The following is a 26,349-nucleotide window of genomic DNA, read 5'->3' on the forward strand; positions in this document are numbered from 1 at the left end:
TGCAGATGGAAAGATGGATTGCAAAGGAACAGGAGGAATCATAGAGGGGTGATAAAAGAAATTGATGTGGTTCATTGTACATATAGTACGACTCAGAAAGTTGATTTTTTTTTGGCTGTGCTGTGTGGCATGCGGGATCTTAGTTTCCCGACCAGGGATTAAACCTGTGCCCCCTGCAATGGAAGCACAGAGTCCTAACCACTGGATTGCCAGGGAATTCCCAGAAAGTTGATTTTTAAAAGAGTAATCATGAGCGCTGGAGAGTGCAGGATGGGAGTGACTGCTATTAAGCATGGGGGGTTTTCTTTGGGATTATGAAAATGTTCTAAAGTCAGGTTCTGGTGATGGTTGCACAAGTCTGTGAATATACTAAAACTACTGAACTGTACACTTTATTTTGAATATTTGAATTTTATTTAATTTATTATTTTATACAGCAGGTTCTTATTAGTTATCTATTTTATACATATTAGTGTATATATGTCAATCCCAATCACCCAATTCATCCCATTCCCCCCCCCCCCCGCCTTTCCCTCCTTGGTGTCCATAAGTTTTGAACTGTACACTTTAAAGGGGTGAATGTATGGTATATGAATCATACCTCAATAAAGTTGTTAAACAAAAAACAATTATATAGCTATAGTGATAGAAGTCAGAATAGTGGTGACCTCTGGGTGGAGTATTAATTGAAAAGGGACACTACAGAGCCTTCTAGGGTGGTAGAAAATTGGCTTTATCTTGATATGAGTGGTAGTTACAGGGTGTTAAGCCTGAAACAAGTCATCAAGCTATATGCTTGAGATTTGTGCATTTTGCTATATATGTACCTTATGCTTCAATTTTTTCACTTAAATTCACTTTTAAAAATTACATAAAATAACTTTCATTTTTTTAAATGTGCAGTTCTGTGAGTTTTGACAAATGCATACAATCATGTAACTATCATGACAATGAAGATGTAAAAGTTTCATCAACTCTAGAATTTCCCCCTGCTCTTTTAAATTCATCCTTTACCCCACCATAAGATCTGGCAACCACTGATCTGTTTTCTGTTCCTGTAATTAGCATTAAAAAAATATTCTATAAAGAAGATAATAGAATATGTAGCCTTTGGGGTCTGGCTTCTTTGAAAATCATTTGCTTTGTTATGCCTGTCAGAAATGTGTTCCCTTTTATTGCTGAATAATGTTTGTATGATGAATGTACCACAGTTTGTTTATCCATTCACTAGATGAGGGACATTTAGATTATTTCCAGTTTTTGGTAATTTTTTTTTTTTTTTTTTTTTTGCGGTACGCGGGCCTCTCACCGCTGGGGACCCTCCTGCCGCGGAGCACAGGCTCCGGAAGCGCAGGCTCAGCGGCCATGGCCCACGGGCCCAGCGGCATTGCGATATGTGGGATACTCCTGGACCGGGGCACGAACCCGTGTCCCCTGCATATCGGCAGGCGGACTCTCAACCACTGAGCCACCAGGGAAGCCCCAGTTTTTGGTAATTTTGAATAAAGTTGCTATAAACAGCCATGTACAGGTTTTTGTGTGAATATAAGTTTTTTTTTAAATTAGTAAAATTAGTTAATTTAGATGTTCATATATTAGGCTTTAAAGAAATCCCCACCACCACCCCCAAAGTAAAGGGGACTTCCCTGGCAGTCCAGTGGATAAGACTCCATCCTTCCCCTGCAGGGGGCACAGGTTTGATCCCTGGTCAGGGAACTAAGATCCTGTAGGCCATGGCCTAATTAAGGAAGTACTTAAACATAAGGGTTTTTTTTTGGCTGCGTTGGGTCTTCGTTGCTTCGCCCAGGCTTTCTCTAGTTGCAGTGAGCCGGGGTTACTCTTCGTTGCGGTGCGCGGGCTTCTCATTGCGGTGGCTTCTCTTGTTGTGGAGCACAGGCTCTAGACGCGAGGGCTTCAGTAGTTGCGGCACGCAGGCTCAGTAGTTGTGGCGCACGGGCTTAGTTGCTCTGCGGCATGTGGGATCTTCCCCAACCAGGGATTGAACCCGTGTCCCCTGAATTGGCAGGTAAATTCTCAACCACTGCGCCAGCAGGGAAGCCCCTGAACATCTTTTAAAAATGTTTATTAGCTATTCAGATTTTCTGTGTATTGTCTATTCATTCTCTTTGTCTGTTTTTCTATTAAATTATCTTATTTTTCTTACTGGTTTTACAGAGTTCTTCATTTATTTTGAATACTGATTTTTTGTTAAATATGTTGCAACTATTTTATCCCGGTCTTTTGCTTAGAAAAGACAAATAAAGTTTAAAAAAAAATTTGGGGGCTTCCCTGGTGGTGCAGTGGTTGAGAGTCCGCCTGCCGATGCAGGGGACACGGGTTCGTGCCCAGGTCCGGGAAGATCCCACATGCCGCGGAGCAACTAAGCCCCTGCGCCACAACTACTGAGCCTGTGCTCTAGAGCCCACAAGCTACAACTACTGAGCTCGCATGCCACAACTATTGAAGCCCACGCACCTAAAGCCCATGCTCCGCAACAAGAGAAGCCACCGCAACTAGAAGCCCGTGCACCACAATGAAGAGTAGACCCCGCTCAATACAACTAGAGAAAGCCCCCGTGCAGCAACGAAAACCCAACGCAGCCAAAATTAATTAATTAATTAATATATTAAAAAACCCTACAGCTAGTGTCAACCTTATTAAAAAAACTTTATGGTATCTTTGTATATAGAAGAGTTTAGAAATTTTAAGTTCTTGTTTTAATTTTCATGCCTGTTTTTGAGACTTTGGGAGGCAGGATAGTTCAGAGTAGCTCAAAGTACTGGGTCTGAAGTCAGAAGTTCCTAGCTTCCAATCCCACCTCTGCTATTTGCTAACAGTAACCAGTGGGCAATGTGGTTGGAAAAGCCCTTTCCGCATGTGTAGAAAAGGGAGAATAATATTTCTCACCCTCATTGTGAGGATTAACTGGATGGAGTGTATAAAATTAGCTCAATAATAATAATAGCTAACAGCTATTAATATTATGAGCATGACATTTTAGACATTTGGAAAACTGTAGGCCGGAAAGGGGAAGTGACTTGCCCAAAGACACGCGCAAAGGCGACCAGATCTTAACCTGGACGACTCCGGTAGAGCATTGTGCCCCGCCCGCTAGGCCCCGCCCCCTAGGACCTCTGGGCCCAGGCAGCTGCCCTGGCCACAGTTGGAATCCCTGTGTATGAAGAGTGGGCCGTGCACGTGATGGGTGCGCGTGACGCAGAGGAGCAGGACTGAGAAGCAGGATGCGCCGGGATAGGGTAGTAGGTTCGCGCGGAAGGGGCGGGGCAGGTCAGGGGGCGGGGTTTAGTGGGAACCGATCTTGGGGCCGGGCTTCCGCGTGCGTTTGTCTGGAGGGCGAGAGCGCGCGGCGGGGGCGTGCCCAGCGGGAGGGGCGGGGCCAACGGGGGGCGGGGCGGCGCGCGGCCTAACGGCGGCGGTGGTGACGGCGGCAGCAGCGGCAGCGTTGGGGTCGGCGAGCTTGGCTGCTACAGGTTCTCGCAGCGGCGCCCGCGAGGGACCCGGGCCGCGGGTGGAGGAGGAGGTGCGGGGCGGCGGCGCTTGGCGATGGTGGGCGTCCCCGGAGCGGCCGCCTTCCAGCGTAAGCGGGGCGGGAAGGCGGGCGGCTGAGGGGGGCGTGTAAAGGCCTGCGGCTCCACAGGCGCGAGCTCCCGAGAGGCACCCGGCACGAGGCCAGGGTGGTAAACTGAGGCCCCAAGAAGGGCGGCGGATCCAAGGTCACGCGGCGGGCCGGGCCTTCCCGGGCTCCCGCGGCCGCCAGAGCTCTTCCTGCAGCGCTCGAGGGCTCGGAGCTCATGGCGTGCGCGAGTCTGTCGGGACCGCGGCCTCGGAGCCCCGGCCGGGCCGGTGTCCATCTAACTTGCCCGCGGACAAGAATTGTTTTGTTCTCCCTGTGCCGGGGCCACTAAGTCCGGCCCTGGAGAAATATTCCACACGCCCAATTTCGACGGATGTGTGGCGGATGGTGGAGGAGGCGAGGATGGCCCCTTTGAGGGGCCTTTTGAGTGCAGGCTCAGGGGTCTGACTGCCTTGGTTCACAGTCCGGCTCTTCTACTTACAGGCTGTGACCTTGGGTCTCTCCGAGCCTCAGTTACCTCTTCTGCAAAATGAGGGTGTGAAGAGCATCTCCAACCCCTCCCCACCCTGGTTCTGGGTTTTGTGAGGCCCGTTAGGAGGCTTGACACGGACTCTGGCACATACACAGGCGTGAAAACTGTCATTATTGTAGTCGCTGATAAACCTTAACCAGGGTGAACCTCACTCGAAAAAACTCGAAATTGGGCTCTGGTTGTGTGTGTGTTCTAGATTTTAATTTTGTCTTAGATTAGTCCTGCTTTATGATCCAATTGTTTTTCTTACCCGCATTTCTCCTTTTCAGCATTTATCTACTGTTCCGCCTAGAACTGTGAGATCCTTGGAAGAGGGGTGGGTCTCTTAATAATAACAATAAAATTTTAATTGTTTCTTGTTACAATAGTCATAATAGCCAATATTTTTTGAGCAGCAGGCATTTTGCATTCTATTCATTTAATATTTATTAAATCATCTATTAAGTAAAAAGTACCATTTTGGCCCTGGGAATATAGCATCAAACTAGATAGACCAAACTCAAGCTTTGAGTTTAGTTGGGGGGAGGGGAGAGAGATCTTAAATGAGGAAACAGATAAAACCATTTTGCATGTTTTCTCTCATTTAACTCTGGTAATGTAATTAAGAGTTAAGTATTTGCGTATGCCCATTTTGCAGAGGATGAAACTGAGGAACAGGAGCTTCCACACATAAAGGGGAGGCTTTACACAGCCTCTCTTCTTTGTTTGATGGCCCTTAAATGTTGGATTGAAGAAATGCAAAGTAGGTGCACCCAGCTAATGCTTCTTCATGGTCAAGTTTGCAGTTGCTGTTTTTAATGGTTTGATCCATTCCTCTTGGAGCTTATAACTAAAGAGAGGCAGACAGAGGTGACCCTTAGGTCTGACAAAGGTACACTATCTCTGTATACTGAAAGGACCTTTTATCTGAAGTTAAATTTTTTATGCCCAAATCTCTTTTATGCAGTTTTCAGTTTAAAATAAACCCAAAAGTCCAATTTTTTGGTTCTGTTATGTAACTAAGGTTTATTCGTTTATTTATAGTGTTCCTAAGAGAATTCTTTATTATATTCCTAAGCAATGTACTCAGTATGCTTTTTCTTTTAATTTGGAAGTAATAGTAAGTTGCATTAAAATGTTGAGAGAATTTTTAAAAATGACGTTCTCATGATACAGTTAGATTCAGCATTGACCATCTGCTAAGCACCAGGCCCTGTGCTGATGTAGGGCTTCCATAGATGAGTAAGAGCAGACTCTTGCCTCTGGAAGCTTACCTATAGTCTTGATTGGCTGATGTTTTTAACTGAAACTAGGTAGAGAGAATGCAGGAGCTCAGAGTCCCTTGGGGAAATAGTCTAGAGTAGGGCCTCAGATGTTTTTAGTATTCTTTATATCAGTAAATATGGTTGAGTATGCACACACATTTATGTGAATGTTTGTTTTAAATTACAGTGTAGACTGTATTATGTATATTTTATAATGTGCAAAAATAGACATTTTACAAAAGGATGAGCTAAAACAAGTATAAGTAGAAGTTACAGTATTGTCTTTCCACACCCAAGTGTGTGAATGGTAACAATGCCCCCTATGGTGGAGACCGTTGATCTTGTAGTCGGACCTTCCCCTCAACCCATGATGTCTGTTGAAATTCAGTTCTGGAGTTGTGCCTAGGTTGAAATCTTGGGGTCTAATCCTTACTAGCTTTGAGACCTTCAGAACTGCCTATCCTTTCTGTGCACTTTATTTTCCTCATCTGTATAATCGAAATGATGAGAGTTCCTATCATCTCATTTGCAGTTTTATTGTGAAGATTGATAATATGTACATATTGGTATAATGTATATCTTAATATATGTAAAGTACTTACACTGGGCTTGACACACTAGTTTGGGTGCTGTTAGTGGCTGAGGATACAAAGACGACTTGGAATCTCACAATTTAGTAGGGGTCCTGCACAAGTACATGGGTAATGATAAAGTGCTTTAAGTTTTCAAAGGCTTTTGGGAATGTAGAGTAGGCACAACTAAGTGTTCTTCAAGGGTCCAAGTAAGGTTCAGGTAAGGAGGTGACATTTGAACCAGGCCTAAGAAGGAGAAGGGATTTTTCCAGAAGGATGAGGCTTGAACCTTATTGGCTGAGGGTATAGAGTGGAAACTGGGAGGCTCTTGAGGGCTTGGTGAGTAGTTCTCCAGATCTGGACCTGCAGGGAACCTGACTGAAGCTTGTATACCTTGTTAATAGATAAGTGATTTCGGGCTGGAGTTGTTCCTAACGGTTGTGACGGCAAGGAAGCCTGTTCTAGAACTTTTCATTTTCAAAGCACAACAGCTCTTTCGTCTCTGGTGGCACTCATTCTGCCTTCTTAAGTTATGTAAGAATGTAAACCCCTAAATATAAGCTCCTTGAGGGTTATAATAGTATCTACATTTTTGTGATTTTATTTTGCCTAGCAAGGTAAGTGCGAAGTCCATAAATGTGGAGAAAGGTATGTAAATCCTTGAACCTACAAAGAATTCTGAACAGTTACAAGTGGAATGATAAGTGACCATACTCATTAATGAAAAGCTCACAAATATTTTACGGTAGATAAGCATCACTATTCAAAAGGGGTGAGAACTGTCATGTTCAGTAACTCTCTCTTTATCTGGCACTTACCCATTAGAATGAAAGAAGAGATGAGAAAGTGCACCAGAAAGACTTCTCTGAGGTTGAATTAGATGCCTTCTATTTGTTCCTCTAGGTCTACTCTCCGTCCTTTCCCACCCTGGGAAGCTGACTTACTTAGACTACATCAACTAGTTTCCTTCCCACCTGAGGTTATGGAATTGAATTACCCTGCTCCCTTCCTATGGATGTTGTCTCTGACTAGCTGTGTCCCTTGATTGAAGATTGCTGTTCTAAAGGTGGTTCTCTCTACGTGCATGATTGCTCCTTCTAGGTTTGGAAAGTGTGTCTTTACTTTGTTCCTCAGGCTTAGAGGTACTGTCACTAGTCTCAGGGTACTTAACCGAGCCCAACTCATAGCAGATTTAAAACAACAAATGCACTTGGAGAGGAGAGAGGCTACCCCAGGTAAGGATACTACCCCCAATGAGAGGGTCTCATCCTTTCCTGTGGTCATTACCTGCTATGCCACATTGATGTATTCAGTCATTTTCCTCCCAAACTATTGGATATGAAAAAAAATGGAATAAGATTAAAAACACCCATAATCTGTGACCACACAATCAAGACTAGTTAAATTGCAGTTAGTAGCCTGTTTAAAAAGGCAGGGATGTACATGAGGTAGATTGTTTGGCATAATGGAAAAAGCAGAATTTGGAGGCAGACTTTGAGTTTGAGGCCCCGTTCTACTGGGAAGTTATTCAACCTCTGAGACTCAGTTGTTTGTTTGTTTAATCTGTAAATGAGGATAACTCCTGCCTAATAATAATAGTAATAATAACTAATATTGAATGTTTATTTTGGGACAGATACCATGCCAAGCTTATACTCACCTTTTGCCTTTTAATCCTTTGCTCTTTTAGTTAGATTATATATCCTTATTTTACAAATTATATAGATTAGGAAATTGACTCAGATGTCATAGAGCTAATAAATGACCAAGCCCAGATTAAAATCTAGATCTTTTGTGACTGCAGAGCCAGAGTTATTAACATTAAGGTAGCTGCTGAAAGCTTTTAGACAGGAAGAGTGGTTTATTTATTTATTTGTTTTTAATTATTAGGGTTTTCCTTTAAGGGACATTTATTAGTTTTTAGGATGGATTTTTATTTATTTATTTCGCTGCGTCAGATCTTAGTTGCCGCACACAGGATCTTTCGTTGCTGCATGCAGGCTTCTCTCTAGTTGTGCGCAGGCTCTAGAGTGCATGGGCTCAGTAGTTGTGGCGCGTGGGCTTAGTTGCCCCGCTGCATGTGGGATATTAGTTCCCTAACCAGGGATTGAACCCATGTCCCCTGCATTGGATGGCAGATTCTTAACCACTGGACCACCAAGGAAGTCCCAGGAAGGGTGGTTTATATGATAGTATACTGAATGTAGCACTAGGATAAAGATGAATTAATTCACTAAGTTCATACTTCCTCCAGGGTAAGGAAAGCAGGAGGAAAGAGGTGGGGAAGTAAGATTTCTCACCTGCCAGTTTTAGCTTCAATCCTTAGGTTTTTTTTAATTAATTATTTTATTAATTTAAAATTTTTTTTTTTTTGGCTGCGTTGGGTCTTCGTTGCTGTGCGTGCAGGCTTTCTCTAGTTGTGGCGAGTGGAGGCTACTCTTCGTTGTGGAGCACGGGCTCTAGGTGTGTGGGCTTCAGTAGTTGTGGCACACAGGCTCAGTAGTTGTGGCTCACAGGCTCTAGAGCGCAGGCTCAGTAGTTGCGGCACAGGGGCTTAGTTGCTCCGCGGCATGTGGGATCTTCCCAGACCAGGGCTCAAACCTGTGTCCCCTGCATTGGCAGGCGGATTCTTAACCACTGCGCTGCCAGGGAAGCCCAATCCTTAGTTTTAGAATATTGTTTTGAACCTCATTATAGAAAATGATCACTCAATTGTAAAGATTTACTTAAAATCGCTGTAAGTTTGAAGGCTGAGAGAGAATCTCTGCCCTAGTTATAGTTTCTGCTTGAGTAAGATTAGGGCCTACTAGCACTGTATGGACTGGCCCCATGTGCAATATGAGCTAGTACAGCCTGTCTCTGGGTTTTATTATGGCTGGTTAAGTAGCTTTTGCTTCTGTCTCTGGTTTCTCTCTCTGGCCCCTCAAAGGCCTTGAGGCTATCTGAAATTATAGGAGCTGGGGTATCATAAATTAAACTTGTAAAATGAGTCTGTAGCAGATATGTCAACTGAATCTGACTTTAAGTCCAGTTTAATTCTTTAAAAAAAAGTTTTTGCTAGATTTTCTGCTGGGCACTTTTCATGTATGTTATCTCATGTAATTCTTAGAACATCCTTGAGAGGGAGTTAGTATCTCTGTTTTACAAACGAAGAAATAAGGCTCAGAGAAGTTAAATAAATTCCCCTAGGTCACACAGTTAATCAGCAGCAGATAACACTATTCCCACTTAGTTCAGTCCTGATATTGAATTCATTGAGATCTGAGTCCAAAACCCACTATTTTTTACTTTCTATCACGTGGCTCCTTGTTTTTACCAGGTAAGCTAGAGGTTTTTAGACATGTGTTCCCGAGGATACCAGTGCTCCCTGAATATACTTGATTTCCCATCATTTTTCTTCAACAACTTTCTTTCCCTAACATCTAAAATATTCTGTGGATGGATATGATTTAAAGATTGCTGTATTAGATCTTGGTCTTGTTTAGAGGTATCCTGAATTGGCCTTAGTGATGAATTAAAAACAAAAAACAAAAAGGCAGCAGAAACTCTCAGCATATTTTACCAATTCATTCCATATGTTTCCTGATTTTAGCAGTGAAGCAGATGATGGCAATGAACATCAAAAGCCCAAGAAATGTCCATGCTAATTTTACGTGGCCCTGTGAGGAGCTGTCAAATATGGATCATCAAATATAGTATATGGACTATGCAGTGAACCTTTACTTTGGAATGTGGCTCTTTAAAATATGATTCTACCCCTCTATTTTGTATTGCTGTAATTAAATGCAGAAATCAAAGTAAAATTCAGAGTAACTCAGAGCTAGGTAACCTTCTGTCTGAATTGATAGCTTTGGGGTTGGCTAGACCTTTCAATTAAATTAGCTGATGGCAACAAATATGTAATCTGACCTCTCGACCAACTCAAGTGAAATGTTAATACCAGGCATAGCACAGCTCCCTTGACACACTACTTTGACCTTTTCCTCTCCTACAGATGTTTCCCTTATTCCTTTGTTAACTTAGCCATCTTCATGCAGAGGTCCTGCCTGCTTTTAATTTTTCAAAGCCACATGAGAACAGACATTGAAATAGCACAGATTTATTCATTTTTACCTTATATCCCTAGAGCTACACTAATCAAAATCACCATTTCCTCTAATTCACATATAGTTTTTAGCTAGTTTACTGTCTGCTTACCACTATCCAACCTCCCTCCCTCCCCAACCCCCCATAAAAGCTAAAATACTAGTGATTTTTTTTCTTTTTTGGCTGCCTTGGGTCTTTGTTGCTGTGCGCAGGCTTTCTCTAGTTGCGGCGAGCGGGGGCTACTCTTGGTTGCAGTGTGTGGGCTTCTCACTGCAGTGGCTTCTCCTGTTGCGGAGCATGGGCTCTAGGCATGTGAGCTTCAGTAGTTGCAGCACGTGGGCTCAGTAGTTGTGGCTCACAGGCTCCAGAGTGCAAGGTCAGTTGTTGTGGCGCATGGGCTTAGTTGCTCCGCGGCATGTGGGATCTTCCCGGACCAGGGATTGAACCCGTGTCCCCTGCATTGGCAGGCGGATTCTTAACCACTGTGCCACCAGGGAAGTCCACTAGTGACATTTTTATCCACCAAAAATATGGCAGGATTTTTTTGTCCTTAATATTGAGAAAGTGTGATTCATTTTGTTTCCCTCTTGAGACGTGGAGTCAACTTCACAGGGAGGAGGCAGGCAGAAGCAAGTTCTCTTTATGGCCGAGATTAAAGGTAGAGGTGGCTTAGGAGGCAAGTTCTGAGTGGTGAAGGAGAGATAGGGGACGAGGTGATGATGGTCTTAGCTCCCCTGGCATTCATCCAATAGCTGCCTGGAGCTGCTAGGAACTCAGGAGCTATAGTTTTCATAAGCTCCTCCTTACTTTTCCCTTGATGGGTTGGTCTGCCTCAGTGGTTTAAACTATACTGTCATCTCTTCTTAAATATATTACACCATACTGTGTTAGAAAAACACAAACATATTCAAGGGTGGTGATCATATTATTTCAAAAACCACTTTTTTTTTTTACTCCTTTTTCTTTTTTTTTTCAAACTTTGTATTTTGACATAATTTCAAACTTAGGAAAAAGTTGCAAGAATGTTATTAAAATTCCTGTATGCCATTCACCTTGATTCCCCAAATGTCAGCATTTTACTATATTTTCTATATTCTTTTTATACATGCATATTATTTTTTGGAACTGTATTTTAGAGTAAGTTACAAATGTGATACTTCTTTACCATAAATAAGGTAATGTATATTTCCAATAAACTAGGACATTCTCTTACGTAACCACAGCAATATACTTACCAAAATCAGGAAATACAGATTTGATACAATATTATTATCTAATATACGGACTTTATTCAAATTTTGCCATTTGTTCCAATAATTTTCTTTTTAAAAAATTTTATTTATGTATTTATATTTTATTTTTGGCTGTGTTGGTTCTTCGTTGTGGCAAGCGGGGTCTACTCTTTGTTGCAGTGTGTGGGCTTCTCACTGCAGTGGCTTCTCTTGTTGTGGAGAACGGGCTCTAGGCGCACAGGCTTCAGTAGTTGTGGCATGCAGGCTCAGGAGTTATGGCTCGTGAGCTTAGTTGCTCCGCGGCATGTGGGATCTTCCCGGACCAAGGCTTGAACCCGTGTCCGCTGCATTGGCAGGAGAATTCTTAACCTCTTAACCACTGCGCCGCCAGGGAAGTCCCTTCATCAAACTTTTATCCATTGGTGGTAGCATTTATTGATGATGTTTGCCTGAGTCAGTTATTACTCTGATAGTTGTGCTGTGATTTTCTGTGAGTTATTCTTTGCTTTTTAGTTAATATTCTACTGCAGAGCATTTTCTAACCCTTATTTTTATGTATTGGGTTGGCCAAAAATTGCCTTCGGTTTTTAAGTAAAAATAAAAGATACATTTTGCATTTTCACTAAGAACTTTATTTATTTATTTATTTTGTGGCACGCGGGCCTCTCACTGTTGTGGCCTCTCCCCTTGCGGAGCACAGGCTCCGGACGCGCAGGCTCAGCGGCCATGGCTCACGGGCCCAGACGCTCTGCGGCATGTGGGATCTTCCCGGGCCGGGGCACGAACCCGTGTCCCCTGCATCGGCAGGCGGACTCTCAACCACTGCGCCACCAGGGAAGCCCCCATTAAGAGAATTTTGTAAAGATCAAAAGAAATGGAAATCTGATGGTGCAATGTCTGGTGAATACAGCGGATGAATCAGAACTTCCCAGCCAAGCTGTAACAGTTTTTGCCTGGCCATCAAAGAAACATGCAGTCTTGCATTATCTCAATGGAAGATTATGTGTTTTCTGTTGACTCATTCTGGACGCTTGTTGTTGAGTTACGCTTTCAGTTTTTCTAATTGGGAGCAGTACTTGTTGGAATTAATCATTTGGTTTTTGGGAAGGAGCTCATAACGGAGAACTCCCTTCCAATCCCACTATATACACAACATCACCTTCTTTGGATGAAGACTGGCCTTTGGTGTGGTTGGTGGTGGTTCATTTTGCTTGCCCCACGGTCTCTTCCGTTCCACATTATTGTACTCTATCCACTTTTCATTGCCTGTCACAATTTTGTTTTAAAAACGGAACGTTTTCATTACGTTTCAGTAGAGAATCGCATGCAGAAATAAGGTCAAGGTTTTTTTCATTTAACTTATCTGGAACCCACACATCAAAGTGATGAACATAACCAAGCTGGTGGAAATGATTTTCAATGCTTGATATGGATATTTGGATATGTCAGCTGTCTCCCGCGTCATATAACATTGATTGTTTTCAATTAATGTCTCGATTTGATCGCTATCAACTTCATCTGGCCTACCCGACCGTGGAGCATCCTCCAGCGAGAAATCTCCAGCAAACTTTGCAAACCACTTTTGACGCATTCGATCAGTCGCAGCACCTTCGCCATACATTGCACAAATCATTTTTTGCATTTCGGTTGCATTTTTACCTTTCTTGAAATAATACAGCATAATATGCCAAAAATGTTGCTTTTTTCTTCCACCTTCAATATTAAAATGGCTACACAAAAATTCACCAACTTTGATAAGTTTTTTTAAAATACATACTGATATGACAGCTGTCACATACAATCTAACAAATTGTTTGGAATGAAGTTAAAGACAGCTAAGTGCTACTAGACCCATCTTACGGAAAAAACTGAATGAACCTTTTTGCCAACTCAATGTGGATTCTTATTTTATGTAGCAGGTTATAATCTGTTACCATCATTATTTATTGTGTTTTTCACATTGTCCCAGATTTGGTAGTGGGAACCCCTTCAAGCTAGCTTTTGACAAGTTCCCAACATTCTTGGACTACTTCCTTACTTTTTGGCGCAAAAGAGATATTCCAGGCTTATCTTCCTACCTGAGCATTGGAATCAGCCATTTCTCCAAGATATTTCTCTCCTAATTCCTGTTAGTGGAGAAAATTATTTAGAAATCAAGATGTGGTTGTTGTATGTGCTCATTGCTATGGGATGTTATTGCTTCCAGATCCTTTTAATGGGCAGAGCTAAAAAATCTATGTATATATGTACACATACATATATACACATGCATATATCTAAATTTCTATTTTTATCTACATGTAATAAAAACTGAAACTGAGCAAAGGGCTCCTGTGTCCATGGTGCAGAAAGCCAAACTCTGACAGTGGTAGTTTGCAGCAAAGTAAGGATTTATTACAGGGCGCCAAGCAAGGGAGTCGGATCCAAACCCACCTGATCTTTGAGTTAGGGTTTTTTCTTTTAAAGGGGAAGAACAAAGAGGCTGGGACTAATGTTCGTTTTGTGACATTTCTGTGACATTTCTTTTTTATTTTTATTTTTTTGCGGTACGCGGGCTTCTCACTGTTGTGGCCTCTCCCGTTGCGGAGCACAGGCTCCGGACACGCAGGCTCAGTGGCCATGGCTCACGGGCCCAGCTTCTCCATGGCATGTGGGATCTTCCCGGACCGGGGCACGAACCTGCATCCCCTGCATCGGCAGGTGGACTCTAACCACTGCGCCACCAGGGAAGCCCTGTGACATTTCTTAATTGTAGTTTTGGGAGTCAGAACGTCTCTGGTTTACGATTCTCCAGCCAAAGTGATCCATGGCTCGGGGGTCTGTTAGCTCAACTTGTGCTGGAGGAACAACCTGAGTTTGTATGTTAATGATAATGTTTATAACAGCAGTTTTAGTTCGTTAATGCTTTTATCAACAATAGCAGTTTTACTCATCTGACTATGGTTGATTAGTGTTCAGTTAGCACAGGATTGAGGTCAGAGGGGACAAGAAAGGGAATAAAGTTTTGGATAGATTAATCATAATCTTGATAAGGGTACTTGGTTTCAGAACTGTGTGTTCAGACTAATACCTCCAATACCACAAACTTCGTTTAGCCTTTATCCTTTCCATATTTTTAAGTCCTTTCTCTTACCTAGGGATTGTAAGCCTGACCTACATAATCCACAATATATTTTACTTATTTGCCCAAGCCTAGAATATAAATATAAATATATAGCTCCAAGATTGCTAACCCATGTTACTGTGAAGTTCAGTTTGTAAACCTCTTTGATTACAGGTTTTTTTGTTTGTTTTTAGTCTGAGGGTATATGGTCAATGTATTGTGTATAGAAGTTACTTTGGGGTAGCTCCTTAATGATTTAAGATGTAATTCAACCTACAGAAATTTGATGTATACTTTTTTTTTAGGCCATTCGGTGCCTTGTGGTACTTTAGTTCCTTGACAGGGATTGAACCTGGGTCACGGCAGTGAAAGCGCTGAGTCCTAACCACTGGACTGCCAGGGAATTCCCAATAAATCTCAGTATTTCTGTTCACCTTTTGGAAGCGCATTTGATTGACTCTCAGCCATGGAGTGTCTTCCTTACCCTGGGTGAATAGTTTTTAAATTTTATATGGTTGTAGTAATTTGCAGCTGTTGGCTTGCTGGTTTTGGCACATAGTGAAAATTTTCCTTTTTTTTTTTTTTTCTTGTGAAAAAGGCAGAGTGATTTGCTACTGAGTGGTTTGCCTTTCAAACTCCAGAGAAGGAATTTGAGTGTTGCTTATTTCTCATATATTTGTAGGTGAGAACTATAGGTTTCCCTTTTGGGGGTTTTGGAACAGGGAGAACAGGAGGAATGAAGTAGGGGATGATGAATGAAAGTCAAATAATGGTGACTACCAGAGTGAGCACTGTCAAAATAATACTGATTCCTTAGAAAAGAGAAGTACCCCGTCTTTTGATGTTACCAATGAGCTTCTCCCAATACTGACTGAAAAAAAAGAATGGTTTCTCTGAAAACATGGCATCCCTGTAAGACCTCCACAGAGAGGTTTAACCTAGCAGTTGTTAGGTGGTTTAGATAAAATTTCTTAAGCGAATACTGAACCAAATTGAGCATAAATATTGTGATAATTAAGTATTCCTTTTTTTCCCCAGATGTGTAAATGGAGTAGTTTCTTTTTTCTTTCTCTTTCCCAAAAGATCCCTCGTGCTCCTTTCCCCTCATTTAGCAGCCCCTGGTGACTAGTATACTGGTTTTTGTCCCTCTAGTGGTCTCTCTCTCTCTCTCTCTCTCTCTCTCTGTTCCATGTCATGTAAATGACACCACACAATATATAGCCTTTGTATCTGATATCTTTCACTTACTCTAATTGTTTTGAGAATTGTTCATGTTGTATCTGTAGTAACCTTTTATTGCTGAGTAGCATTTCACTTTGTGGATGTACCATGATATTTTAAAAAAATTAATTAATTAAATTTATTTTATTTTGGCTGCGTTGGGTCTTCGTTGCGGTGCACGGGCTTCTTATTGTAGTAGCTTCTCTTGTTGCGGAGCACGGGCTGTAGGCACGCGGGCTTCAGTAGTTGTGGCACATGGGCTCTAGAGCGCAGGCTCAGTAGTTGTGACTCATGGGCTTAGTTGCTCCACGGCATACGGGATCTTCCTGGACCAGGGCTCGCACCCATTTCCCCTGCATTGGCAGGTGGATTCCTAACCACTGCACCACCAGGGAAGCTCTTTACCATGATTTTTTAAAAATCTGTCTACCAGTTAGTGAACATTTGGGTTGTTTTCTTTCCTGTTTTGATGATTTTGAATGAAACTCTAAATATTTATGCACAGGTCTTTTGTGGACATATGTCTTTATTTCTCTTGGGTAAAGAGGAGTGGGATTGCTGGGTTCTATGGTAATTTCATGTTTAAGTTTTTAAGAAACCCTCAGAGTGTTTTTCAGAATGGCTGCACCGTACCATTTTGCATTTCTAAACAGTAATGTATGAGAGTTCCATTTGCTTGTTGGATGTTTTGTTTTGTTTTAGAATTAGGTGTTAAGGAAACAGTATATCTGGGTGAAATCAATTTTGGTTGTCTAGTTGCTACTTATGAAACACATATTCTCTGTTTTATAATGTAGAGTCTCACACAGTTTGTCTTCTGTTGGAGTCAGCATGTTCATTTTTTTTTAAATTAATTTATTTTTGGCTGCATTTGGTCTTCGTTGCTGCGGGTGGGCTTTCTCTAATTGGCGTGAGCAGGGGCTACTCTTTGTTGTGGTGCGCGGACATCTCATTGCAGTAGCTTCTCTTGTTGTGGAGCATGGGCTCAAGGTGCACGGGATCAGTAGTTGTGGCTCGTGGGCTCTAGAGCGCAGGCTCAGTAGTTGTGGCGCTTAGTTGTGGGCTTAGTTGCTCCGCAGCATGTGGGATCTTCCTGGACCAGGGCTCGAACCTGTGTCCCCTGCATTGACAGGCAGATTCTTAACCACTGCACCACCAGGGAAGTCCTGGTCATTTCTTATTTATATATCATTAACAGAAATAATATCAACCAACCATATTTCAGAACAATTTTCACACATTATCTAATTTTTACAGCAATCAAGTGAGGTAGGTAGTAGTATTCTCATCCTCTTATTTCATATAAGGTTCAGAAGTCAGGTGGTTTGCTCACTGTCACACAGCTAGAATGCAGGGGTGTGGGTTTTTGAGAGTTGGATCTGTGAGGGGACATTCTGTTTCTCTTTAGTTAGAAGTGTAGCAAGTGAAGACATGGGTGCTTCCCAGTGTTTCCTTCTACCTTCAGCTCAGAAGCAGTGCAGCTTTGGACAATTCATATTTGGATTTTGAGTGTCTTATCATCTGTGAAATGGGGATAGCCATACCGTCTTTGTCTACCTGACAGGTAATCACCTGACAAGATGAGAATCAATTGAGGAACTGTAAAAGCATGTTCTGGACACTATTTGTTATTACATGAGTGATTCTGTAATGCATGAATATATTTTAGAAACTTAAACAATACAGATAAAGTAAAAATCCCCTTCCTAGTCTCAGTGAAGCTGTTCATTTAACAACTGTATTGTGATGCTGTTAGATGCAGGGATGGTGCTAACTGCTGTGGGGCTGCCAAGGTGGTTTAGATTCAGTCCCAGTCCTCAGATATCTTCCAGCTTGTCTTTCCTTCTTTGTCCTAAAACTTTGTTGATTGCTCTTGTAATGAAAGCTTTGACAACTGGATTTTAATTAAGTTTGGACAATGATTGTCCATCTTTTCCCCTTGTAATTGATGCTGTTGGGGAGAGTTGTACTGGGAAATAGTGAAGCAAAGATTCTGGTTCAATCGATGGAGGCAGTGAATTTCTTGGGAAGGAGATGGGATGCCAAACATGCCTCACAGCCACTGAGCACATAGCTGTAGCTGTGGACATCAACACTTGGCTTGCTGTGAGCTTTCTATAGGTCTCTAAATAGTACATGCTAATTTTGTGGCTGTTGGATTCTGAGTAGTGATTTGGTAAATAAGGAGAGTTTCCATTAAAACCATAGTTTTTAAATAGTAATTTGAAATCCTAAAATCAGTTCCTGATTATTTTTACATGAATGTTCCTTTTTTTGGTGTATTGTTTTAGTTTACTTGCCATTTCCACTTAGGTCTCTTTGTTCTCTTTACTTTGGTAATTGAGTTCAATGAATCATTTTTTTGAGGGACCTAATATTTGTATTCTACTGGAAAGAAGACAAACAGCTAATTATACTAGAAGGTGGACTATTAATGAATTATCATTGCAGTGACTAAAAGTCATTGATTTTCTAAGATACTTTTGATTTCAAATACTCATTTACTTTTACAAATATTTATTGAGCCCTTAGTACTGGATTCTGGGGAATATAAAGAGAATTCTAAGGCACTGGAGAAATTTAAAAGTCGTTCAGTGGTGGAGGGAGGAGCAGATTGATGTTTGAGTACCGAATGGTAAGCAGTAATAATAGCATGATAAGAACCATCAAGAAAAAGAAAAAAAAAAAGACCCATCAAGGATAGGCATCTGACCTAATGCATGTGCATGTATGTATGTATGTATTTCAAAAAAGGCTTCATAAAGAAGATGATGCCTGTCTTGAACCAAGTCTGTTTTTTCTTTCCAACAACTTTTATTTATTTATTTATTTATGGCTGTGTTGGGTCTTCGTTTCTGTGCCAGGGCTTTCTCTCTAGTTGCGGCGAGCGGGGGCCACTCTTCATCGCGGTGCGTGGGCCTCTCACTGTCACGGCCTCTCTTGTCGCGGAGCACAGGCTCCAGACGCACAGGCTCAGTAGTTGTGGCTCACGAGCCCAGTTGCCCAGTTGAACAAAAGCTTGTTTGCAGTTTTTGGCTGTTAGGAATAATGCTTCAAAGAACATTCTTCTGTGTCTTTGGGTATACATACTTTTTGTTGGGTATATAGCTAGGAGTGTAATTAGAAGGTCATTGAGTGTGTATACTGCCAAAAGGTTTTCCAGAGATGTTGTACTATTTATACTTATATCAGCAATCTGTGTGAATTTCATTTATTTTTACATCCTCACCAGTCTTAACATTTTGCTGAGTCCCTCTACTTTGTATAGGTATCAGGGATACAGTAGTGAACAAAAGGAAGTCTCCTCTCATAGAGTTTGAAATATAATGTGATGAAAAATATATTTTATACACACATGTTTAATATATTCAAGTGGTGATAAAGTGTTAAGCAGGTATGTTGGACAGAGAGAGGAGGGTGGTAGGGAGTGCTGTTAGATGCAGTAGTTAAGAAAGACTTCTCTGATCAAGTGATATTTGAGCAAAGACCTGAAGAAGATAAGCTAGGCATGTGGATATCTGGGAGAGGAACAGTCCAGGCAAAGGGAATAGCAAGCGTCAGAGCCCTGAGGTGGGAGCATGCTTGATATATTCATAAAACAGCAAGGAGGCTAGTAAAACTGAAGACATTGTGAGCAAGGGCAATAATGGTAGAATCTCAGAAGGTAAACAGGGCCAGAGCATGTGGGATTTTAAGAGTCAAGGAAAGGATTTTGGATTTTCTAAATGATGTGGGAGACCATTGGAGGGTTTTGAGCAGAGGGAGTGACATTATCTCCTTTACCTTTCGTTTTGTTTTTTTATTTGGCTGCGCCAGGTCTTAGTTGTGGCACCTGGGATCTTTATTGTGGCATGCATGTGGGATCTAGTTCCCTGACCAGGGATCGAACCCGGGCCCCCTGCATTGGGGGGAAGTCCCTGTCTCCTTTACTTTTTAAAGAGGTTACTCTGCTCTTGGAGAAAACACTGGTGGGGCAAGGGTGGAAGCAGGAGTGTGAATTCAGAAACTATTATAAATAAAAGTAAGAAAAAAAAAAGAAATTATTGGTGTGGGCCAAAGAGGGAGGTTGGTGGTTTGGATCAAATATTAATGGTGGAGGTAAGGAGGAATAGTTGGATTCAGGATGTTTTGAAGGTGCAGCGGATAGGATTTGCCCCAGTGGATTGGCTTTTGGCAGGGGGAAGGTTGTGTGTCAAGGATGACTCCAAGATTATTGACTTAAATTGCTAATTTACTGATTTGAGAAAGACTGGGGAGAGGGTAGAAGTCACCAGGTAGGTTTGGGTTGGGATGGAGAACCAAGAATTTGATATGGGACATTTTGTATATGAGATATCTATTAAATATCCAACTAGAGATGTTGAGTAGACAGTAGGATATATAAATAACATGGTGGGTGGGACATCCCTGGTGGTCTAATGGTTAAGAATCCGCCTTCCAATGCAGGGCACGCAGGTTCGATCCCTGGTTGGGGAACTAAGATCCCACATGCTGTGGGACTACTGAGCCTGCACGCCGCAACTACTGAGCCTGCGCGCTGTGGAGCCTGAACGCCACAACTAGAGAGAAGGCCGCATGCTGCAACTAAGACCCTATGCAGCCAAATAAATTTAAATAAATAAATAAATAAAATAGTGGGTGAATTCCCTGGCAGTCCAGTGGTTAGGACTCTGCGCTTTCACTGCCAGGGCCCAGGTTCAATCCCTGGTTGGTGAACTAAGATCCTGCAAGTCGCATGGCATGGCCAAAAAAGTAAAAAATAAATAACTTGGTGAATGAAAATAGAGGTTGGACCTAACATGGCCTTTGGAGTGATGTAGAGGGAACATATAAATTCTCTTTATCATATGAATACTTATAAAGCTCATTATTTGGAATTTAGATTATGCAGCCTTCTGTTTTTGTGAGAGCTATTTGATAAGGAAGTAAAATATTAGGAATTTAAAAAAGTTTTTTTTTTAAATTCATGTATTTATGTTTTGGCTATGCTGGGTCTTCGCTACTGCTCACGGGCTTTCTCTAGTTGTGGCGAGTGGGGGCTACTCTTCATTGCTGTGCTCGGGCTTCTCATTGCTGTGGCTTCTCTTGTTGCGGAGCACCGGCTCTAGACAGGTGGACTTCAGTAGTTGTGGTTCACGGGCTGTAGCACGCAGGCTCAGTAGTTGTGGCTCGCGAGCTCTAGAGTGCAGGCTCAGTAGTTGTGGCGCACGGGCTTAGTTGCTCTGCGGCATGTGGGATCTTCCCGGACCAGGGCTCGAATCCGTGTCCCCTGCATTGGCAGGCGGATTCTTAACCACTGCGCCACCAGGGATGTCCCCAAATATTAGGAATTTATTGAGAAGTTTCTTGGGTACTTCTTTGAAAGATCTGTGACTGAAATTTAGTAGACTTTGTATAGATTTAATCTAGTCTACCATAGTTTCTATTGTCTGTTATTCTTGTGTAAAATGATCATTGCCATAGTGACCTTAGAAGCTCTATATGACTATTAAGTACATTGTGAATTATCTGAAGAAAGAAAGCTTTAACCACAGTGTTTCACATTATATTTTATAGCATATTTGTAATATGTACCTAATTTGAAAAATAATGGTTTACATGGGGATTTCACATAGATTATTTTATTCAGTGCTCACAATAGGCTATGAATTGTACTATTGCTATCTCCCATTTTACAGCTGAGGAAGCAGAGGCTGCATGGATAATGAATTGACACTCAGGGCATGTCTCTCTGGTTAGATAGTAGAAACAAGACCTGAACCCAAGTCCTAACTCCACAGAACCATACAGGCTAACTGTTAGCTACCATGTTCCACTTCTCTGCTATGCTAAATCTATGATAGTTTATTGTATAGTATTCTGCTTCAACACTATAATTTTTGAAAGATATTTTACAAAAGTAATATAAGACATTCTCATAAAAAATTTATAGCAAACTACAGTAAAAAGTAAAAATTCCATTTCACCTCATCACTGAAAGTTTGTATTTCCAGACTTTTTGGAATACCTTTACAGACATCTGTAATATGCAAATGTATAATGTTTTTTATAAATGGAATCATAATATTTTGCAGAGGCTTTGTAATTTCCAGTCAGATGAGAAGTCCTCAAAACCATTCTGTCAGATCTTTGCTTTAAACAAGAGCAAAGACATTTATCTCTTCTGTTATTTTAAGTACCTTGGAACAGGTTTAATGAACGACTGCAACATTCAATATTGATTTGTTCAGTGTTAGTAGTGAGATGCCTTTAAAGGGATCACACATTTCATTTCAGAGAACTTTCCAAATGCTCTTTAAAAAAGGCAGATATATGATCAACTGCTTCATGAGGTTGCCAGGAATCATTCAAATCCTTTACCTGTTCTCAGAAAGTGCAAGGTCGTCCATTTTGGAGCAATTGGCTTTTGCAGACGCACCTGTTACCTATAGTTGTAGGAGATAATGTCTCTCCATGTGTCTGATGGTAGAAAAAGGAATTAATGGACAAAAAAGAAAAAAAAAGAAAAAGGAATTGATGAACCTGTAACTAGACAGAACTGTGCTGGAAGTGAAAATAGGTCCTTTCCGCTATTGATGACATAGAGAAGAAAAGCTTCAGGTGGATCAAACTCCAGGCCTAGGTCATAGAAGTCTTGCCAGTTTTCAGCTCATTAATGCCATAAGGTATTTTGGTGATTATTTCCACCAGTGTAAACTATTACATAGGACAGATTATGCATTTTGCTTTTATTTATTGGTTTTTTTTTTTTTTTTTTTTTTTTTTGCGGTACGCGGGCCTCTCACTGTTGTGGCCTCTCGCGTTGAGGAGCACAGGCTCCAGACGCGCAGGCTCAGCGGCCATGGCTCATGGGCCCAGCCGCTCCGCGGCATGTGGGATCTTCCCGGTCCGGGGCACGAACCCGTGTCCCCTGCATCGGCAGGCGGACTCTCAACCACTGCGCCACCAGGGAAGCCTATTTATTGGTTTTTTAAAAAATTGAAGCATAGGTGATTTACAGTGTTAGTTTCTTGTGTACAGTAAAGCGATTCGGTTATATATATATATTCTTTTTCATATTCTCTTCCATTATAGTTTATTACAAGATATTGAATATAGTTCCCTGTGCTAACAGTAGGACCTTGTTTTTTTATCTATTTTATGTATAGTAGTTTGTATCTGCCTATCCCAAACTCCTAATTTATCCTACGCCCACCCCCTTTCCCCTTTGGTAACCATAAGTTTGTCTTCTATGTCTGTGAGTCTGTTTCTGTTTTTTAAATAAGCTCATTTGTATCATATTTTAGATTCCGCATATAAGTGGTATCATATATTTGTCTTTCTCTGACTTACTTCACTTAGTGTGATAATCTCTAGGTCCATCCATGTTGCTGCAGCATTTTGCTTTTAATATCTAACTTTTAATGATGTACTCACTAAATTCCCATTTTGTTAATATTTGCATAAGACCTTCTCTGGGCCAGTCAGTAGACTAGGTAGACATATTGGGGAGATAATGAAGTAGGCTCTTCCTGGAAACAGGACAAACCAAACAGGAAATGAATTTGTATGTATCTCAGAATTCCAGAGTAATGAAGGTGAATTAATACCAAATAACTGGTAAACATAGGCTTATTAAGATAATGATTAAGAAGGGAAAAATGACTATATGCCATGTACACTTCGGTGTGCATCCAGAACATCTGGGAGGCTTGTTAAATGCAGCTTCTGGGACTTCACCTCCCAGAAACTTAAATTCTGGAGTTTGGGGTCGGGTCAGGCGTCTGCGTTTTCACCAAGCCTCCTAAGTAATTCTCTTTTAGGTGGTCTAAAGACTACTTTCAGAAACACTGCTTCCGAGTGTCTAAACCTGACAAAGATCGTCTAAATCTAAATGGAGAAAGCGTTACAGGGAGGAAAAATTATTTTGATATAGGACACTTTGTGGTAAAAGTGATAAATGATAATGTCTGAGAAAGTACTAGGAGAGAGATTAGTTATTAATTGACTAAGGTAGGGAGGAGGAGGGACTGATGTTTGACTTTACTTTTTGCTCAAGGAATACATCTTTACTTTGATTGCCTTTTATTTTATATACCAGGTAATGCTATGTTGTCTTTGCGTAACCAAGCTCTCATATCTGTAGTTCACTCTATTCCTGGGACATCCCTAATTTTCACTATTTCATACCATTTTGTCCATAAGTTATCAAAATATTCTAAAAAGTATAACTTGCAACATTCAAACAAACTCAGGACTGTGACATAAAATCATTTATCACCTCATGAGTGTTTTTATTTATTTGTTCAGGAAATAATCACTGTTTTTAGTTTACCAATATCAGTGAATCTTCCTTAATGGGGAGAAAATTCCTTTGAGGATTTAAGTAGAGGTTAAGTTAATTTAAGGTCCTGTGGGAAAAATAAAAAAAAATCTCTAAATTGTAAAGTTTCTTAGCATAAAACTAGGAAGAAATTCTCATTTTTCACATGCTGTTTATTTGGCATTATCCATCATTCAGTACATTTACTATTATTGACACTACCATTCTTAATATAAAGCACTGATGACTGCTGGGAGATGATGAACTCATTTTACTAGGATTATCTTCCTATAAATGTTCTTTCTTAAACATTATAAATAAATAAATTAATTAATTAAATTTTGGCTGTGTTGGGTCTTTGTTGCTGCACGCAGGCTTTCCCTAGTTGTGGTGACCAGGGGCTGCTCTTTGTTGCAGTGTGTGGGCTTGTCATTGCCGTGGCTTCTCTTGTTGCGGAGCACGGGCTCTAGGCGTGCAGGCTTCAGTAGTTGTGGCTCACGGGCTCAGTAGTGGTAGCGCCTGGGCTCTAGAGCTCAAGCTCAGTAGTTGTGGAGCAAGGGCTTAATTGCTCTGCGGCAAGTGGGATCTTCCCGGACCAGGGCTTGAACCCATGTCCCCTGCATTGGCAGGCAGATTCTTCACCACTGCGCCACCAGGGAAGTCCCTAAATGTTCTAAATTAAGTAGTTTGGGAAGTGGTTATTGATAACCAAATTTGTAATCTAGCTTTGTCACACTTTTTTTTTTTAGAAGATGTTGGGGTAGGAGTTTATTAATTAATTTTTGCTGTGTTGGGTCTTAGTTTTGGTGTGAGGGCTTTCTCTAGTTGTGGCAAGCGGGGACCACTCTTCATCGCGGTGCTCGGGCCTCTCACTGTCGCAGCCTCTCCTGTTGCGGAGCACAGGCTCCAGATGCGCAGGCTCAGTAGTTGTGGCTCACGGGACTAGTTGCTCCGCGGCACGTGGGATCCTCCCAGACCAGGGCTCGAACCCGTGTCCCCTGCATTAGCAGGCAGATTATCAACCACTGCGCCACCAGGGAAGCCCCTGTCACACTTTTTAACAGTTCTTTGGCATTATTATTGTAACTTCTTTAACATTGCTGTATTTGTGTTTTGGAGATGAAAGGCATATTTTAACATCCTATAGTTGAATGACAGTCTTAATTTGGGCAATTAGATGAAAATGCTGATCTGGGCTTGCCTGATCTGCAGCTAGGATTGTTCTAACCAGCTGCATGGAATAGATGTATAGAACCAGGTGTTTTACTTTAACTGCGGCTGTGCCATCTGTGGGAGCAGGTGGACAGATTCTGTGTCATCAGGGAAACACAGCTGGTGAGACTTAGGAGAAGAGCTAATTGATTGCTTTTCCTCAGCTACGGCTCTCTCCAGTCACGTACATTTAAGCACAGGTTTTACCTGTGCACAGGTGTTGCCTTTGGTCACTACAACAGCAACAGCAAAGTAAACAAAAGTGTACATTTGACTGCTAATATATTTTTTGGGTTGGCACTGAGAAAGATAATTTAAGGTTTTTTAAAATAAATTTATTTACTTATTTATTTATTTGGCTGCATTGGGTCTTCACTACTGCGCATGGGCCTTCTCCAGTTGCAGCGAGCGGGGGCTACTCTTCGTTGCGGTGTGTGGGCTTCTCACTGCGGTGGCTTCTCTTATTGCGGAAACACAGGCTCTAGGCACACGGGCCTCAGTAGTTGTGGCTCGCGGGCTCTAGAGTGCAGGCTCAGCAGTTGTGGTGCTTGGGCTTAGTTGCTCCATGGCATGTGGGATCTTCTCAGACCAGGGCTGAAACCCGTGTCCCCTGCATTGGCAGGCGGATTCTTAACCACTGCATCACCAGGGAAGCCCAACTTTATTTATTTATTTATTTGTCTGTGTTGGGTCTGTTGCTGCGTGTGGGCTTTCTCTAGTTGTGGCGAGCTGGGGATACTCTTCGTTGCAGTGCATGGACTTCTCATTGCAGTGGCTTCTCTGATTGCAGAGCAGGGGCTCTAGGTGCGTGGTCTTCAGTAGTTGTGGCACACGGGCTCTAGAGCTCAGGCTCAGTGTTTGTGGCACACGGGTTTAGTTGCTCCGCGGTATGTGGGATCTTCCCGGACCAGGGATCGAACCCGAGTCTCCTGCATTGGCAGGCAGATTCTCAACCACTGCGACACTAGGGAAGCCCCTGTACAGGTATTTTTAACTTTTTTGATTCAGAGAATTATGTGTAATTCCGTGCCTGGCACATGGTTGGCATTTAATGAAAATTGGAATGTTTCCTGATAAACCTCAAGTAAGATCTTTTATTAAGAAAATCAAAACTGTCCTGCCATGAGTTATGTGGGCTGAATTCTTGGTTGGGTAGGAAAGAAGGATGTGGAACCTAGGTAGGCTAGGTGACCTTTAGATGACTTTTTAAAAGTTCCTTCTTTTGTTCCCTTTTTCATAATACTGTGACT

At 41.8% G+C, this 26,349-nt stretch overlaps 1 protein-coding gene across 2 annotated transcripts in view; it reads left to right on the forward strand.

The window, feature by feature from the left end:
- Window positions 1–3,499: 3,499 nt before the first annotated feature.
- Window positions 3,500–26,349, forward strand: part of CBFA2T2 (CBFA2/RUNX1 partner transcriptional co-repressor 2) — a gene marked incomplete at its 3' end in the record, with an annotated part of 166,438 nt that continues 143,588 nt past the window's right edge. For both annotated transcript variants that reach the window (XM_082857568.1, XM_082857569.1), the window contains exon 1: window positions 3,500–3,598. In XM_082857568.1, the coding sequence (XP_082713694.1) occupies window positions 3,565–3,598 (34 nt within the window). In that variant the 5' untranslated portion in view covers window positions 3,500–3,564. The remainder of the gene's footprint in view (window positions 3,599–26,349) is intronic.

This window comes from Leucopleurus acutus (genome assembly GCF_964270905.1).
Source record: "Leucopleurus acutus genome assembly, chromosome: 16".
NCBI lineage: Eukaryota > Metazoa > Chordata > Mammalia > Artiodactyla > Delphinidae > Leucopleurus > Leucopleurus acutus.